Source organism: Lemur catta, chromosome 19, assembly GCF_020740605.2.
Source record: "Lemur catta isolate mLemCat1 chromosome 19, mLemCat1.pri, whole genome shotgun sequence".
NCBI lineage: Eukaryota > Metazoa > Chordata > Mammalia > Primates > Lemuridae > Lemur > Lemur catta.
The window spans coordinates 12,491,656-12,511,453 of record NC_059146.1 but is presented as its reverse complement, the minus strand read 5'-3'; the positions used below and the strand labels follow the sequence as shown (position 1 = coordinate 12,511,453).

Sequence of the window (19,798 nt, the reverse complement as noted above, 5' to 3'; positions counted from 1 at the left end):
GCGTGCGCTTCGGGGTGGGAGGTGGGAACTGGGCTGCAGGAGGAAGGCAGGGCGGGGCTGCAGGAGGAGGGCGGGGCTGCAGGAGGAAGGGAGGGCGGGGCTGCAGGAGGGCGGGGCTGCAGGAGAGCGGGGCTGAAGGGGCGGGGCTGCAGGAGGGCGGGGCTGCAGGAGGGCGGGGCTGCAGGAGGGCGGGGCTGCAGGAGGGCGGGGCAGCGCCCTAGAGAAGCGAGGGGGCGGGCCTAATAACGGCTTGCTTACTATTGGACCCGCGGTCCGTTTTGCGCATGCGCCACCCGTTTCAAACTCTGGACGCGCGCCGGGCGCTCTTGTTGTTGTGGGTGGAGTCAATGGTCCGGGCAGGCCGGAAGCGCGCGGCCTAAGGATCGCAACTGTGGCGGCCGCCGCGTTTCGCGTTAAAGTTGTTACTGGCTCGTCGCTTCGCAGCTAGTTCGGCGATTTTTGTCCTTGCTCCGCCTTCTCGAGCCGTGTCCGGTGCGGGCTTCCCCCTCGGAATATGGCGGCGTCTGGTCTGGTACGTGCGGGGCTCGGCTTCTCCTGAGAGAGAGACCAGCCGCGGCGATTGCCGCCCGGGGCGGGGAAGGAGGGAACGTTAGGCTGGAGCCGGGGCCTCCCAGGGCTGTCAGTGGGGAAGACGCACGGATTTTTGAAATCAAGTGTGATCCTGTGCAGATAACCGGAGTTAATTTACTGTACTTTCCCCTGAAGGTTTCATGTCGTAATTTCGTCTGTGACTGGGGCTTTCTATTCAGAGTCTTGTGATTTCTACTTTTTAGTCTAGCTGCGGTTCTAGTTCTCCAAATACTTCTCTGCCCACAGTAGAAGTATTTCGACGCCTTAAAAGTGTACTTTTGCGTCATGCTGTCTGGTCTGGAGAAACGTTGATTATGTGACAACTTTGTCTCGAAATAATTTGACTTTCTCATTTCTTTCGTCAAAATGTTGCGCCTTTTTTTTTTTTTTTTGGTCAAAATGTTGAGGCTTTTCTTGGGCATCTGTTACTGATAAAGTCTCCTGAAAGGCAACTACTAGTTAAAAGGTTGCAAGGTGTGAGTGACTAATGGGGTCGGGAACTCATTTTTTGTTTTCATGTTTCTGGACTTCCTCGGTATTCACCACTCTGTATTTCAAACTTTGTTTATAGTTACTATATGTTATAAGACCCGTATCATCTCTTTTCTTGTTTATCTCCCCTTCTAAGAAAATCTTCTATATCGATGAGCTCCCGTTATGTAAAATGACACATGTATGCATAAAGAAATGTATGAAAGGCCAGCATAGTGTGTACTTTTTACTGTGAGCACATATATTGTTTACATATTACATATAATTAAAAAAAGGAAAGCCATTCTCACTGGGGGAAAAGAAGGGGAATAAAACTTACTAAATGCCTATAATTCGTTTTTCAAATGCCTATCATAACCTGTTTTGAGTCTTCTAGTTCTAATATCTGACTTTGTATCAAAATCCGTTTAAAAGACAAGGGAAGAGGAGTTGGGAGATTATCCTCAGTCATTCCTGTACTTTAGTGGTTCTTAACTGGGGGCTCTTTTTTTGTCCCATAGGAGATATTTGGTGTGTGGCATGCCCATACTTGGGTGAAATTACCGTGAAGGTAAATTGTATTTGAATATATTTTAAACAAAGAAACCAAATTGATGATTTGCTTTTCTTTCAGGGTCATCTCAAAAATAACTATAGAAGAAGATTTTGCCGACCTTCCAGGTGATTTATATACTTAAGCTTTTAAGATTTTTTATTCGTATCTTTACAAAGTGGATTTTTAAATGAAGAAAAGAAAAACCATCACCTGTGACTAAAATAATGATTTCTATATCCAGTGATTAAGTGTAGTCATCTTATACTAACAGACAAATATTAATGCAAGTAGTGCAATATTAATGCAAGTAGGCAGTGAGAAAAGAAATTCCCCTGGTAAAATGGTAGGACCAGGAAGAGGAAGTCTCAGTTCTAAGTGAAAGCCATCGGAAAAGCACTTTGTAGAGTGGATTGAATGGTAAAACTAGAAGGACATTGCTTATTCAGTGGGGCAAAAAGAAAAATAATGCATGTTGTCATAAATTTATTTGTTGGGTGATTATTTGGGTTGCTTTGGTCCTTTTAGTTGTAAAACCTGTAAAGTTAAATTTTCTAGTTAAATATTGAGTAGTAATAGGATGAAAAACATGCTTTTTAAAGTGAAGATGTTATTGTCAGTAACATCTTGTTTATTGAGCTTCGATTTTACTAGGCCCAGTAGGGCATAGAAATATGTTCTTTTGCCCACAAGAAGCTTTCTTTCTTTTTGGGAAGATGAATATGTACATTTGTGAAATAATGAACAAAAATAATACTTCTAATAATATGATAATGAAGTAATACTTTGTGTGTCATAAAGAGCAGGCCTGTATGTAATTAAGCATTAACTTGTAGTATAGACAATCATGTAAGAAGTTAGGAAGGGATTTGTGTGTTGTTGATATTAAAGGAAAGGTTTAAAGTTATGGTGTAACTTAGGGGGACCTTGAATAAAGATTTAAAGACTAAGGTCAAGTAGATTCCAGACCTAAGAAGTAGCATAAACAAAAGACCCACACTGGGAATACATATATTGTGGTTTGTCAGCAACAGGCAGACCTGATTTAAGATGGTGATTAGGTTGGGTAAAAGTAGAAAACAAGACCATATGAATTGGGTAGAGCCAGAAAATGGATATCTTAGTCTTTAGGCATCTGTTACGGGTTTGCATAAACTGTCTTAAATCCTCTTTGGAATAAGGCTTACCAAATGTGAACACACACATACACCACATTTTAAAAAAGCAAAGAAGAGTAGCATGATGTTTGTAGGACAGCTCAATGTAGGGGTTGCAATAATCTAGACATAGTTGAGGTGTTTTTATGCTAAGGTAGTAATGAGAAGGAGGAAGAAAAGGTAAATTGGAGAAAATATTGAAAAAGCTGTAGGACTTGGTGACTGTAAGTGATTTTTTTCCCAAATGATTGAATTTAAAAAAAAAGTGATTTCTTTCACCAAATGACTGAATAAAGTCTATTCTATAAAATAGAATCATTTGGTAACTGCCAGAAGATTATACCCATACTATATCAGTTAGACTTTCTGTTTGACAACTAGAGTATATATTGGTTACCTGTGTTCTAATAGTGACTCTATATTATCACCTTTGGCACATCATTTGATCTGTCTGAGTCTCATCTGTGAAATAGATGATAGCAGGAGTATATTTATACTTCTGCAATATATGTACATGTATGTAGTATTCTTGGGTGATGTCAAGGCCAGAATTTATAATAGTGGCCTATATTCTGGTATAAACTCTGCCATTAATACTAATTAGGTTTACAGACTTGGGCAGGTCATTTGACCAAATTGGAGTTTCAGTTTCTCTATCTGCAAAATGAGGACATGGGATTCAGTTAGTGGTTTTTAACCAGATTTATGCATCAGAATTTACATGAAAATCTGATTCATTTGGTCTGGGGGATATGACCACTTATGTATATTTCTGCAAAGGTAATTTTATGTACATATTTGGATGGTAATTATTGGGCTAGGTGGTTTCTGAGATCTTTCAGTTGTAAAATGCTATGATGGATGATCCGATAATGCATTGTGGCCCACAATCTTGAGTTACTTCATATATAGTACTTTTCAAACTCTCAAGAAAAATAGGAATGTTATAGATCAGGGGTCAGTAAACTCCTACAGCCCATAGGCTGGCTAGTTGTTTTGTAACAGGTTTTGTTTCAATTTTATTGGAGCATACCCGTTTGTTTACATATTATTTTTTTCTTATTAGGGGACCTGACATTAACACAGAGCAAGGCCAGAACATACTGGAAATCTTAAAAGACTGTTTTGAAGAAAAAAGTAAGGTTTCATTTCTGGGTAGACTTTGAGGGTTGGGATGGATGAAAATATAAATCCGTCACATTAATATCAAATGGGGCAAATATGTTCTAGCATTTAAATATCTGCAGAATTTTTCCCCAGAATTTTGAGCTTATATGCAATTCTTCATGTACCTTCTGTTGTACTTAGGATAATACTGGCAAAAATTATTGACAATAATTTGTCATCTCCTTTAGTTCACACTAGATTCCTGTAATGTGGAAGTCCATACATAATTACCATACACAAGAGAAAGTTTTCATGTAATAGAAATAGATGTGCAGAATTCTTGGCATCACTAGAGAGTTTGAGATAATCTTCAGTGATTCACATCCCTTTCTAAGGAAGTGTTGAATTATGGCAAAAATTTTTCTAAGTGCCGGTCAGCATCAAAAGGTAGTAAGAGAATGGGCCAGCCAAACAAATGAGGGTAGACGGTAGAAGAGTATCTCTTCTGTACATGCTCGGAAAGAAGAGCTGACACCTTCCTTAGGAGCCTTGTCTTTCTCAGTTCCTGATGCTTTTCAGTAATACTTGAATATTGAATTGATGTCTGTACTTGACTTAAGTTACTTGTGTTTAAAGAATCAATAGATAATTCTTCATACTTCAAATAGAACTACTTTAATTTTAACCCATAGATAGTATACTGTATTTTGTTTTCCAAAATTTCATACTTTTTTTAGGTCTTGCCAATGATTTCAGCACAAATTCTACAAAATCAGTGCTTTATTCAACACCCAAAATAAAAGACATTTGTATGCAGTCACCAAGCAAAGAGGTAAGTCATAAAGGAGAAGTAGTACAGGTTTAATATGTTAATTAATGAAGTTATACACAATATACTTATGTACATTTTCGTTCTTTGTTAAGTCTTATTCTTGAAAGAAGATCCTATATTCCCATTGACTTTCTATAAAATTTGGAGATATTTTGTGAAATTTTTGATTTGATATTTTCTATGTTTGAAATTGAGGGTCTGGGAATTACAATTGCCAAATTATAATAATCACTTTTGATTTCTCCTAAAATAATACTTAAATTAGGTTTTTTAAAAAGTGGGCAGCTATTGAATTTGCTGATCACGTTGACAAGTTTGGTTATTTTCTGAAGGCTGAAGGCACCCCATTGTTGACTTCAATATAATAAATAGACTTTCAAATAGAGTTTGTGAAGCTAATGATCTAAGGCAAATTGTTCAAAAGCACAATACTAATTAGAAAAATCATGTAGTCTAGAAATAACATTCATTAGAAAATTATAAACAGGCAATCAGCATATTAAACACATGTATTATATATAACCTTCTGGTTCTAAGGAATTTCTTTCTGTAATGTGATAAGTTACATTGATTTTTGGAAGTTAAATCAACTTAAGTTTTATGGGATAACCTTGACTTGATCGTAGAGTATTAACTTTTTTATTTGGTTAATATTGAAGATGTTTACCTCTTTGTTCATGAATAATATTTTCTCTCAAGGCGTTCTTTTATATCTTTGTTGTCAAGGTTATACTAGAGATTCCTCTTCTAGATAGGATGTAATAAATCATAGTAGGCTAACACGTTTGCTAAAACAGCTAATTAAAAAAAATAAAATGCAAAACAGATTATATTTTTAGAGATGTGGGGAGCTGTAGAGACAATAAAGACTAGGACCAAATAGTGTATAACTAATTTTCTTCCCTTCTGAGGCAAAATACCTTTGTGTGCTCTACTCGTTGTCCGCTAACTTATGGAGGTTTTCCATTCTAGCTGGTAGGCTCAGTCATGTGTGACTGAGAGAATATTCCTCCTCAGGCTTCAGGTGGTTCTTTCCCTGGCCTTTCTCATATTTTCTCACAACGCATGCTCTGATCAATATTTAATTGAATGCTTGAGGGAGATCTTTTGTACATCTCTGAAGTTCTTTCTCTGTGTAGCTATCTCCTGTCCAGTACTTTACCCTGCAAATTCTAACCACTTTGACTGCCTTATCCCTAGCCTTGGCTCCTCAACTGGGAGTTCACCCTCCTTGTACCGTAATGTGGAAACTCTCCAGGATATAAGCTAGGGCAATCAGAGGGTTCACTTTATTTGTTCCCCGCTTCTCAAGGAGCCCTCTCCTCTTGTTTGATTGTTTGATGTCAGATTTCTTGAGAAACTTGCATATTTTGTCTGTTTTTTAAATTGTTTCAGGCGAGAGGGTACGTCTGGTTGCTGTTACTATATTACATCTTGTTCTAAAGCAGAGGTCTGTTGCAGTGACTTCTAAATAACTTTGGGCCAAAGAAGAAAGCACAATAGGAATAGAAAATATTATCAACTGAATGATAAAAATGTGACTTATCAAAATTTTTGAGATTTATGATACTCTCAAAGTACCATATTAAAAAAAATAGAACTTTTGAGATTTAGGTAAAATAGTGTTAGAAGAAATTCATAACTTTAATGTATATTAAGAAATAAGAGCCAGGTGTGGTAGCTCACACCTATAATCCTAGCAATTTGGAAGGCCGAGGATTACTTGAGGCCAGAATTTCAAGACCAGCCTGAGTAACATTGCTAAACTCCATCTTTACAAAAAAATAAAAAAATTAGCTGAGCATGGTGGCGCACATGTATAGTCCCAGCTGCTTGGGAGGGTGAGGCAGGAAGATCGCTTGAGCCCAGTGATCTGAAATTTCATTATATTCCTTGATGTTAGGTTCCTCTAACCCCGTTCATTAAGATTTCTTCTTATAGTTTCTGTTTCCTGCGAGTACTTCTTTTGCTTTGTTCATTGCCTTTTATTTTAGAGCCTTTTATCAGACGTCCGGTGATCCTAAGCATCTCCTCCTATTTAAGAGTGAGAAACTAAAATGGATTGGAAACTGTATGCATAGTAAAATTTGTAGTTTGGTGGATTTCACTGTTGGGCCATTTCATTGTCCAAGGTGTGGATCGAATCTGTATGGATGTCCAGGTATTAATATATGTAGATTTTTTTTCTCTTGGCCTGGTAAATTTTTCCAGTGAAGGTATCTTTCCTGCTTGGGGGTTAGTTTCTAACTGAGTGTTCTCAGCCAGGTGGAGCAAAAGGATGGTGCAGTCTGAATGCTCCTACTTAATATCTGATTTTAGTGTATTACCCTTACCTTCAACTATGTCTCATGCCATTTAGTTCCCAGTCTCTCTGATTCAGAAACTCGAGAGAGTAAACATCAGATCTTCTGATAGGGTTGGGAGGAGCCCTTTGGTTTCACTACTTTCTCTATATACTTTTAACAACCCTCTGTTTGCAGGTCCCAAGAGTACCCCTTCTTTTAAAAGTGTCTTGTGTCTCTAGTTACTGATCTTTATGTGTTTTTCCATAAACATTAATCTGCCTGCCTTTGAGTTTTCTCCACTGCTAGAATGTTTCCATTCTCTCTGTCTGATTAGTTGCTACTAATCTTTCCAACTTCAGAAAGTTAACATATCTCATCTACTCCCTTTTCTTTCTCTTCCTCCTTCTGGGTTTATATGTTTTTAAAAGTCCTTGAAGTTTTAAGAGGGAGCAGAAATTAATTGAAAGCTGCCTTTGTTTTTTTCTGGGAATGAATTCCATAGTTACCCACTCAACAGCAGTGCAGTGGCTTTGTTCTTTATTTATTCCCCTATTGGTAGATTTTTAGGTTGTTCCCATCTATTCGTTATCACACTGATGCAGTGAACATCTTTGTTCGTGTCTCCTTGTGTACATGTTACAAACTGAATTTCTCTAGAAATTGAATGTTTGAAATGAATTATTAAATATTAAATTGATGGCTTGAAAGAGTTCAAATTGACAAAAATGTATAATGCACAAGTAAGGTATTAAAAATAATATAAATGAACAATCATGTACCCATTACTTAGTGTAAGAAATATGAATACCTTTGAAGCATTGATGTGCCCTTTTCCAATCCTATTCTTCTTCCTCTGTTTTCTATACAGAGGTAACCACTGTCTTGAATTTCATGTTCTTCATTCTCTTTCCTTAGCATATCAATTTGTGTAAGCACTTCTGCTACCACTTGTGATAGAGGTCCCACGACCATCCGTGTTTGTTGCTTTATTGGAAGGGCTCGTGAGACTTGGCATATACTTGTACTCATGACTGAGATTAATTGTAGCCATACAATCAGGATACACAGCTAGGAGAAATAGGGGGGAAAAGGCAGAGTCTGGAGGAATTCATGTGCTGGCTTCCTGTATTCTCCAGAGGGAGTCTATAGAGTGTACTCATTGCTTCAAGCAGTGAAATGCAGTAACATGTGGACAGTCTTTCTTCCCAGGGAAGCCTTTTGAAACTCGGCCCATTTTTATTGGGGGTCATTCCATAGGCACTCTCTGCCCACCAAAATTCTGCACTTCCAGAAGGAAAGAAAGCCAGGTGTTCACCATAAATCACATTGTTTATACAATCTAGGCAGGCTTGTACAGGAGGCACAACCTTATCAGTTGGTAATGGAGGGAACATTCTAAAAGCCAAGCCCTCTAGATGTCAACCAAAGGCTGTCCCTGTAAGTTAGCCTTTTAAATAATCAGGCGTCCTGTGTTAACTCCTTTTCTACATAGAGTGAATCTGTAAATACTGTATTGTTTACATGTCCTTGTATCATTATATTTTGAACTTTACATATTAATATGTACTTCTGCAACTTCTGTTGGTTAAAATAATCATTTATTCATGTTATAGTTTATTTGTTTCACTGTTGTATATGTAATATATAAATATAATTTATTCAGTCTCTTATTAGTGTAGTTTTTTGCTGTTCAGAGCAGCATTGTTTCTGTGGTAGGTTATATGAAATCTCAACTTTACCAGATAATGTCAAATTGTTTTCTAAAGTAATTACTTCAGTATACAACTATCACCTGATTTGTTGTTTTAAAATCCTTGGGTTTTTTTCTACATTTAAAAAATAATGTTTAATCAGAATTGGTAATTTAATAAAGTTGTATTTCTGCTATGCTCAGTGCCAGAAATCCCATCAAAAGTCAATTCCAGTTTCTTCAAGGAAGAAAGAAGCCTCTCTGCAATGCACTGTAGAACCGAGTGAAGCTGCCAGCAGATCAGGTTGGTGGCATCCCCATGGGTGTTATTTGCCTGGATATATTTAAAAAGTTAGAAATGCCAGAGGTAGCACATGTGTGAGTGACAAGGTCAGGGTCAGCCTAGGCAGAACTGTGAAATGGATGAGTTTGTTTTTAATTCACTCTCAGTTCCATGGCCAGTGTTCTTTTCCTCTCTTCTTTTACTTCATTTCCTTCAATCAGTAACATTTCTTTTCATTTTAGAAGAGTACTATTCCATTTGAGGTAATAGAATCAAACATCTAAAAGAAAAATTTAATCATTACTCCCATGATTCTGCTGAGGTAACCTTTGAATCCTTCCATGCTTTCACTGGTGCTCATAAATGAAAAAATATGTAAGTGTGTGTGTGGGTGTGTGTTGGTGTCTGTGTGCTTTCAGAAGAGGCTGTTACAATTTCCTTTCTTACCAACAATGCAGGAGAGTACTTTTACCTGATATAGATAATTACTGTTCTACTTTTCTGCCAGTACATTGATACTAAGTGATCTCATTGTTATTTTAGTGTCCATTTCCATGATTGCCAATAAGTTTGAGGTTTCTAGCTAGTCCGCCTTCTTCCTTCTAGCTTTCAGAGTCCTATAATTTTGATTGATGGATAGTTTCCAGAGAATTTAGTTGTATTTAGAGGAAGAAGCAAGGAAATGCCATCTCATTCCAGAATTAGAATTGCTTTGTTGTTATAGTTTGAATTTTTACTTTGAGTTTTTTTAAGTTTATGAATCAGTATGAATACTACCCAGCCATTCTTTTTCTTTGATGTTTGAAGATTGAGGGTTAAGAACATATATATATTTTTCCTCCTTAAATATACATAGAGAGATATACACATATACATGCATATAGTATGTATGTACACACATGCATATGTGTCATATGTCTGTGATATCTATGTATATGTATAAATATGTGATCATCTAGCTGCCTTGGCTTACAGTGCTCGTGTATTTTAATTATAGATCTTTGATTTCTAAACTTAATGACCTGCAAGTCTTCTGAAAACTATTTCTAATTAAATTATTGCTTTATTTTTCTAAGGCACGTTTGATTCTAATGTTATTCTTTTAATTGACAAATATCTTTATGTAATTTTCTTTTAGTTCAAGCCCATGAAGTTTGTCAGAAAAATCTGGCAACTGATGTTGGTTCTAAAAATATACCTGGCTCTAAAAAAACGTCAAGTGGAAAACTAAATGATCATCACAGTGAAGATGATGAAGAATTTTACTTATCTGTTGGCTCGCCTTCTGTTCCTTTGGAGGCAAAAACATCTGTATCGCAAAATGCTATTCCATTTATTGCCCAAAAGAGAGAGACTTACACTTTGGAAAATTCAGTAAATACGCTGTCTTCAAGTACAGAGATTTCTCTTAAAACCAAAAAAAGGTAATCTTTTAAATAGTGTTAATTCTACTTAAAAAATTTTACATTTTATATTGAAAAGGGGTAATTCAGTCTTTTTATGTAGTTTTCTAGTAAAGACTAAGGATTATTAACATGTTATGAGAAAAACAATAATACATTTAGTATATGTTCAGTTTTAATTAATCAGGAAGGCCTTAAAGTGTACTTCAGAGAAGTTTGGAGGTTAACTTTTCAATAAATAGTCTATGGAAAAATGTGTTTTCTTTCTTTTTCCTGAGAGAAACAATTTGTTTTACGTCTATATTATTTGTAATTGCAAGTTAGGTGTGTATCAAGTTAATTCTAGAGTAGCAAAGCATAATTATTGATAATCCATTGTGGTAAACCCAGTTCCATTTCTTGGGGCTTTACCTTAGGCTTTCAAGAAGCGCAGTAGATTGTTAAGGTTCTTTGCTATTGGAGACCTTTGTAGTGAGTGTAATTTCTGTCTGCGGTCTTGTGTCATTCCAGGAGATAAGGAGTTAAGTATAGTCTAAAACTTTGCTATTCAAAATTTGGTCTGCCACAGTGTTATAAGAGAGCTCTGAAAACCAGTGCTCAGCTATACGTTTCCTTGGTGTATAATTTAACCGTTCTTTTCTCTTTTATTTTTTCTATTGACAAATACACAATTTTCCTGAGCAATTTACCTTTGTATATTTAGAATTTACACATCAGCATTTACAAATTTTAAATGAAGGCTCAGTGCAAAATTTTATAAGTGGTCTGTGTTGTCTCTCTAAAGGGGTTCAGGAAGACTCATAACTCAACAAACCTTTAGGGATCATTCCCCTTGCCCTCCTTTTAACCTTTCAGGTTAAACTTTGAAGATATTTTGAAGAAAGTAGAAGTAGAGAATAAAGAATCAGAAGAGTATGAAATATCAGAAAGACAAGAAAAGAAACCACCAAGAATATCTCAGAAAAGAATACAAGATTCAGAATATGAAATTCAAGCACAGTCTAAGAAGAGTTTTTCATCATTGTTTTTAGAAACCATAAAAAGAAAAAATGAATCCAGGTGAGTTATTAAAAATGTCCTTTGAGACATTTTTTCTTTTGTATTCCATGAACCATATCTAAGGATTTTTAATGTTATTTAACTTAGAAATAAGTCTTTTCATTGACACAAATTTTAATTGAAATTTTGCCTGATCTATAAGAAGTAGTTTCTTACCAGTAAGTCACTGCCAAAGCCATCCTGTAGTAGATATTAAATTAGAGGTGAAAGAAAATGAATTTATTCAGTTCTCATTGCTTCTGCTCATCAACACTTTCTAGTTCGTATGATATCAAAGAATGAAGACAGTACAGTATTTAGAAATGGAAATTCGTCAGGTTGCCTGTATGTCACTATCATAGGTTTTAAATCTTTTTTCCATTTCTTCTGATTGTGGCAATAAAAGAGTAGTCCTAAAATAAATGTTAATGTGTTCTTTCTTACCTAAAAACTTCCATTGGTTCTACAATGTCCATATTATGATTTGCAGCCCTGACTATACATTGCAATTACCTGGAATTAATGGCAGTCAGGGTTGAGAACCATTGGTCTATAGAATAAACCTCAGATTTGTCAGCTGATATTTAAGGGCATCACTCGCTGTAGTCTGCTGTTTCTACGCACTTGGTCACATACTTGCGGTTGTCTGCTTTGTCATACCGTTTTGCCTTGTGATCTGCCTATCTCCATGTTCTTTTAAGGTACATGCTAGGCTTCTAGAGTTTTCCAAGTTCCACTTTACTATTTTTTAAGTAGTTTCTTACCTCGTATTGTAGCATTAATATTTTATGTTTGTCTTTCTTAGTAAATTAAAACATAAGCCCTCCTTTCCAGGAGTTTAGAGTTTTCTTTTGTATTTTCTGTGTTACCTATTAGAGTGCTAGTGAACATATCAGGAAGTTGTTATAAAAACTTGTTGAATGAATGAATGAATTTCCCCTTTTGTTCAGTCCCTATTCCCATAGTTGATTTCTCAATATTTTATATGTATATATACATTTTTTTAATATATATATATTTTACCTCCTGCATGGATGTTGTCCATACCATCTGAAACAAATGTGTTACACTTATGGGCTAACTATATCACTTCCAAAAAAGTAATGAAGTATTTTTTAAATGATTTTGGTAAACTAGTGAGTAAAGTTAATTTTGTATTTAATTGCTGTCACCAGATTTAACTACTCACTATTCCCAGTGCTTTCTAGCATCATTGCTTTTGTTTATGCTCTTCCTTCTGATTATCTTCTGTTTCCTCATGACCAAATCTTACCAGTCCTTTAAGATCCAGCTCAAATGCCACAAAGTCTTTCTTGATTTTTCCACCTAGCTAGAAGTCATCTTTTCTATTCTAAGATTTAATAGTGTTAAGGTTGTTTTCGAAGGATGTCTTTGGTGTGAATAACTGGTTGAAGTAGAAGAGGAGCAGATTAGGAGAGTTCTTGTTGGCTAGTTTGGGAAGGCTTCACTTGTAAATTCTTAGCATTACTTTATATAGAGAGAACTAATAGGTATTATAAATAATATACAATAAGGCAAATTAGACTTATTTGTAACAGTTTGGCTATTTCTTTAAATGTTGAAAAATAGTATTTTGTTAAACATTCATTCATGTCTTCTATTTTTTTATTCTACATTCTTTTATTTATTAGTTTTTATAGAGTTTTCTAATTGTATAAATTTGTGAAACTACCTATTAGAAAACAGTGTATTTCTTAGCATAATTACTATTTTGCATTATAAGATTTATCAGCAGTTTAAGATTGAAGGAGCAGAGAAAGCATTTTTCTTTTAGAATCCTTTTGTATATCCTAATAAAAAGAGAAAAACAGATAAGAATAATTCTTCTATTCTAGCTTTATTTCTATTATGGATAAAAATAGCGAAGCCTCCTTACCCAAGTGAAAAAGGCAGAAATAGGAGTGAATATGTTAGCTTTGGACTTTGGATGTTTACCTTAAGTTTTTGATTTTGCATATCACTGCAATATGTGGTTTGCTTGAGGCTGTTATCATAAAAAGCAGGGAAATGCAAAAATGAGTCAGTGCATCAGATTACCATCCTTTGAATAATTCTTTCCTTCTTTAGAAAACTTTCCCAACCACTTGGAAAAAGTACTGTTTAATTTAATTCCAATGTACTGCTCGTGATTTATTTACCACCTTGCTAAATGCATGGATTGCTTTGTATGTACTTAATATGTACGTGCTCTTAAATATTTAGGAATTAGTGTTAATGTTAAATTATAACCCATAAGAATGAAATTTTCTAATTATTTTGTTCTTTATCTTTTTATACTACTATATGTGGGAAATGATGGTAACATTCATGACCTAGACTTTCTCTTAGTAAATAAATTTTGGGCTAGGAGTGTGGAGAAAGAGTTGGGAAGCATTATTTGACCTAGTTATAATGGATTTTGTAGCATTGTGTATTTTGTAGTAAGAGTTGTCTTATTTTTTTCTGTTTCTGTGGCACAGATTTCTTTTGTGCTTATGCTACCTTTCTAGATATACATCAGTTATTTCAGTATTATGACTATAATCTTAAAATATATATGAAAATGTATGTAAAATATTTAAACTTGGAATGAATTTTTATATGATATAGTTTAGTGATATGAATCATTTTTATATTCCTTGCATTCAACATCTGTGTATTTGGTGTTGCTACGTATGAAGTCCTATGGTATATAAAAAAAACTATTAGAAGAAATCATCCCTAATCTCTTAGAATTTAGTAATGTTCCCTTAGAATATTAGACTTGGAGGTTTCTTAGAAATACTCTTGTCTACTCTTGTTTTGGATGTGAAGAAATTCAGACCCCAAAGACACTTATACAAACATATAATTTAATATTATATGTAATAGGGCCCTTCATTTCCAACTGTGAGTCAGTGTATCTGGGTTATAATCATATATCTCTGGGTTTTGATTTTTTAGTATATAAAATAGGTGAGTGGAGGGATCAAATTAGTTGATGTCTGGGTTTTCTTCTAGCTCTAAATTTTTGTGATTGCATTAATATTATAAATCAGAGTGATCAGGTATTACAGAAATGTAAAAGGAGGGAAAGACTTATAAGATTAAGGGAAAATTGAGGAGACTTGTAAACTGCTATTTAAAAGATGTATAGATTTTATTTCCTAGATAGATAATTTTATTTTCTTCATGAAACAAAGATAAAAGCTTCACTTTTTTGAGCTGTTAAAGTAACATCCTGTTTCAGTCGCATTATTAGGCATTTAGCAACTGCTGCACCTCATTTGCCTCCTCCAAATGATAAGACGTTGATAGAGGATGAATTTGTAATTGATGAATCAGATAGAAGTTTTGCCAATCGATCTTGGATTACAATACCAAGAAAAACTGCGCCTGTGAAACAACGCACAGTATCGCCTGCTGAGAACACTGCACTCCTTAAGGGTAAAGAGTCAAGAGAAAAACATCACAATGTCTCACCTAAGACTTTGACAAGTGACAAAGGTTCCCATAAAGCTCACCCAACAGAGAATTCTCAGCCCTCTGGTCAACAAAAACTGGGTACAAGTTGTCCTTTGACAGATGAAGCGGAAAATAATAACAGATCTACAAAATGTGCAATATATTCTCAGAATGCAGAAAAATCATCTGAAAGCAAAAAGGCTATAAAACAAAAACAGACAAGAAACTTCAAAGCCAATGTAGTTGAAGAACAGCTTGATATGGGACAATCTAATGTTGAAAATTTAAGTATATCACATATTGCCCAAAACAAGTTTCAGAGAAATTCAGATAAAAATATGAAAGAGTGTGAAGAGAGGAGAAATGATCATATTTCCAAAAAACAGGTGCCACCTGCAGGTAAGTTTATATTAAATATAACTATGAACATTATTCCACCATTTTATGTTTTTTAATATCCCTGCCTAGCTTTGGAAAGTAGGCAAAGTAAACCTAAATCAACAAGGAGCCTCAAAAGCCTACAGGCTCTTTTCTAGACTTTTTATTTTATGTATAATTCAATTCTAACTCACTCGGTTTTTTTTTTTAGCTTCTCAAATGGCAGCATATGTAGGAGGGAGATGGTGAAAGGGGAAGGCTCCTGAACAAGTTAGTTATCAGAACACAAATAAGACAGAATCATGGCCGGGCGTGGTGGCTCAGCCTGTAATCCTAGCACTCTGGGAGGCCGAGGCGGGTGGATCGCTCAAGGTCAGGAGTTCGAGACCAGCCTGAGCAAGAGCGAGACCCCGTCTCTACTAAAAATAGAAATAAAAATTATCTGGACAACTAAAAATATATATAGAAAAAATTAGCCAGGCATGGTGGCGCATGCCTGTAGTCCCAGCTCTTCGGGAGGCTGAGGCAGTAGGATCGCTTAAGCCGAGGAGTCTGAGGTTGCTGTGAACTAGGCTGACACCACGGCACTCACTCTAGCCTGGGCAACAAAGCAAGACTCTGTCTTAAAAAAAAAAAAAAAAAAGACAGAATCATGAATTCTTTAGGGTTATTAAAGTATAAATTATTTTTAAAAATCCCAGATAGTATGGGGTTATTTCTTACAGAGATAAAAACCCATTCTTTTTTATCATGTACTTAAATAATAGTTGTTAAATGCTAGATACCGTGTTAGGCACTAAAATCACAAAAATTACTTAAGACACAATTTCCATGTTAAGATCATTTTCCTGGGGTCTGTAAACCAACAGATAAATATACATACATTCACAGGATGAAAATAAAATCACAGGGAACAATTATTTAACCTATACCTCAGTATGTACCTTTGTATCGTGGGTGGCCATATATTACAATTTATCATCCAAATCAGGACCCTTTTGAGAATGAGTGTCAGGACAGTAAGCGTAAACTGGGATTGTCTCAGGCAAACCTGAGTGTGGCCACTCTCCTTAACATCACCATTGTACAGTGGTTCGGGGTTGTAATGATGACACTGAGTCATGAAGAAAAGGACAATTTATGTATCACTTTTTAGATAACAGAAAATGTAGTTATTCTTACAGAATTATCTTTAGAATAATTCATGGAATAGAAAACACTTATCAAATATTAGGCACTTTATGTATGTAATATAATTTAATTTTTTTTGACAATTTTTATAAGACAGGAGTTAACACTCAGGAAGATTAAAAAAACAAAACTGGTCCAGGATCTGTCTTGCTTTAGAGCCCATATTCTTTCATCTCTACCAAGAAGTTTTGAAATAAGTAAAAATGTGTTTGATGCTCACAAGGAAAAACTATTAGCTTTTGAGAAAACTCTTGACCAGAACTGTGTACGTGTGTGGAAGTTCTAGATGACTGTACTATATTGCTAATATATATAGAGAAAGAGCATATTAAAGCAACGTATTTAAGCTAGTTTTTATTTTAAAAAATTCACTTTAATATAGTTATCACTGAATTACTCAGTTATTTTAATATAGACTTTAAAATGCTTGGAATAGTAGTTGACAGACTTTGGTTTTGTTTGTGTGGGTATTTGAAAAATTGTGCTTAAAATAAAGAAAGAAACCACCTTTTCTATTTTGAGGACCTCTTTTGTAAATGTTTACCTTGTCCCATATTCTTTTTATTGAATTTGTTCTTTATTGTTTTGCTTCCTTCAATTCCTTATTAGTTGTTGGCCATTTAAGAAAGGCACAACATAAAGAATCTGACTAAACTGAAGGTGATAGTTATAAGAAAGTTTTTTCCTACTAGTCCTTAAGCAGAATAAGAAGTCACAAAATTTGAAGGTACAAAATTCTGATTTATCCGTAATTTCTTAGGAAAAGACATTATATGAAAGAAGTATACTTGAAGGATGTTCTTTATAATTGTAAATATTAAACATAAACTGAGATAACTGCTATATTCTACACACAAATTTTTATATATATTCTTTATCTAGATTGGTTAGTGAAATAATCTCATTAAATGTAATACCATGCCAGTTGTATTAATTTTCTATTGCTGTCATAACAAATCACCACATACTTAGTGTATTAAAACAACACACATTTATTATCTTATAGTTCTGTTGGTCAGAAGTCTCACCGGGCTGAAATCTCACTGGGGCTTTATTCCTTTCTGGTGGCTCTAGTAGAGAATCTGTTTCTTTGCCTTTTCCAGTGTCTTGAAGCTACCTGTATTCCTTGACTCTTGGCCCTCCTCCTCTGTCTTGAAAACCAGCAATGCTAGCCTTTTCACATTTTGAATTTCTCTTGACTCTTCTTCCAGGACACTTGTAGTTAGATTGGGTCAAATTGGACAATTCAGGATAATCTTTCCATTTTAAGGTTTATAACTTAATGATATTTTCAATCTCGTCTTCTAGAAATTAGGTTGAAAAAGTCATTGATTAAAAGAGAAAAGCAGTAATTACCTTTTTTTACTTTGAACATTGGTAAGTAGTAGGAATGTACCATTTTTTTTTTTAGATCATTTTAAATCATACTTATTTTTTTGGCCTGAGGTTTATGAGAGTTATCAAGTAGTGTGAAAAGTTTGCATTTAATTGACAGAAAGTTACTGCTCGCTTCAGCAGCACATATAATTGGAAAGAGAGTTAGAGATATTATTGAGAAAATGTGACTTTTAAAAAAATAGAGATGAAAAGAAGGCCACAGGATAAATTTAAGAATTTCCTATAATTGAGAAGTTTTTTTTTTTTTAAATCTTGTGTTTTCCTAAAAACTCTGGTTTGGTAGATTGTGAATTGTTTTTATGGTTTTCATTATCTTAGAAAGTAAGAAAAGTAGCACCAGAAAAGTTAAGGAAGACTCTAAAAAGAAGCGTTTTGCCAATGAGTCCAAGACCAGCAAAGTTGTACCTGAAGAAGTAACTTTAACTGTCACAAGAAATCGAAGAATTTCCAGGCGTCCATCTGATTGGTGGGTGGTAAAACCAGAACAGAGTAAGTAATTTTATTAAATTGTGTTCATTCTCCCAAAAAATCACTCTGTAAGGGGCTTTATGTTTGATTTATATTTCATTATCCAGAGAGAATCTCATGAGAACCAAGTTAAATTGGGTCATCAAAATAAATATTAAATCAATTATAAAGAAATTCCTTGCCTCTTTAATATATACAGTATTCTAGGAAGAGGACTACAGCTGTGGAAAAACAAAGTCAAAAATTGAAAGTCCTTACTCCTATGGGGCTTACCTTCTAGTGGGGAAAGACAATTAGTGATAGATAAGGAAAAATAAAGCAGATAAAGGGTAAGAGATGGGAGATAGATGGCAGGGATGGTGTGGTTAGGAGCATAGAGTGGAATACTATTTATGAAATAGGTAGAATGAGAGGCTGTTACAGTCTTTTAGTGGACATACATGAATAAAGGGTGGGAGCCATACACATAATTTGGAGTGGAGCGTTTCAGGCCAAGGGAACAATATTTGTAAAGGCCCTGATGGAGTATGCTTGGCATGTGTGAGGAATGTCAAGAAGCCCAATGTGGCTGGAGCAGAGGGAGCCAGGGGAAATGAAGTCAGCAAGACAGCGCATGATAAAGAGTTTGGATGAAGCAATGAAGTGACACGATTGACTTATCTTTCAAAAGGATCTTTCTTACAGTTGCGTGGAGAGGAACCTATGCCTGGGCAAAAATGGAAGCATGGTGATTAGTTTTAGGAAGCTGGTAGAGGGAAGAGATGAGAATGGTTGGATCCAGGATATTTTTTGAAGTACTGATAGATTAGTTAGAGTGAGAGAAAGGCAGGAGTCTAGACTGACTCACAGGTTTTTTTAATGCCTGAGCTAGTAGAAGAATGGAGCTACTGTTTTACTGAGATGAGGAAAGGTATGAGAGAAACAGATTTGGGAAGGATGTCAAGATTTCAAGTTTTGATATGCTGAGGTTTCTGTTAGATATCAAAGTGGGTACATTGAAGGAATAGCATGATAAAAATGAGTCTAAAGGGAAAAGATCTGATAGAACTGAAGGAGTGGTTTTTATTGAAAAGATGATAGAGTTATTGGATTGGTAATCTCGGGATCAAAGAGTACTAGAGGTCCAATAATGGATTAGTTGAAATAGATTTTGGAAATAGAGCGAAAATTGATCTTAAGTTTTACAGTGGGTGCTGTTGAAGAAAAGGCAATCTACTAAGAACATTTTTATCACTATGGGCTTTGCTTAAATCCTGCAAATTTTTTCAACTTCTATGTGAAAATCAGTGGGATGTGGTCAAGGAGTGTTAATCTTGCTGTTTGAAGGTCTTGGCTGTGAGGGATACAAGAATTCCTAAAATGAGGTTCTTGCCACCAAGGAGTTTATAATCTAACAGATTATAGTTTAGTTTATTACACATAAAAAGGTAAATAATTTGTGTTGGAGGTCCCGAAAACCACCTGCAGCCTTGGTGATTTGCTAGGTGAACATGGCATATAGTTGTACTT

At 35.2% G+C, this 19,798-nt stretch overlaps 1 protein-coding gene across 2 annotated transcripts in view; it reads left to right on the top strand.

Moving 5' to 3' along the window:
* The first annotated feature begins 350 nt into the window (after window positions 1-350).
* The window catches only part of CENPC (centromere protein C), a 45,286-nt gene continuing 25,838 nt past the window's right edge, over window positions 351-19,798 (top strand). Inside the window, exons 1-9 of one of the 2 annotated variants that reach the window (XR_006730096.1) lie at window positions 351-532; window positions 1,697-1,743; window positions 3,839-3,909; window positions 4,617-4,711; window positions 8,891-8,990; window positions 10,108-10,393; window positions 11,228-11,431; window positions 14,640-15,253; window positions 18,140-18,310. Coding sequence is in view for 1 of the 2 variants with exons in the window: in XM_045531890.1 (XP_045387846.1) it covers window positions 515-532; window positions 1,697-1,743; window positions 3,839-3,909; window positions 4,617-4,711; window positions 8,891-8,990; window positions 10,108-10,393; window positions 11,228-11,431; window positions 14,640-15,253; window positions 18,140-18,310 (1,606 nt within the window). In the remaining variant the exon portion in view is untranslated. The remainder of the gene's footprint in view (window positions 533-1,696; window positions 1,744-3,838; window positions 3,910-4,616; window positions 4,712-8,890; window positions 8,991-10,107; window positions 10,394-11,227; window positions 11,432-14,639; window positions 15,254-18,139; window positions 18,311-19,798) is intronic. The other variant, XM_045531890.1, reaches the window with a different exon arrangement.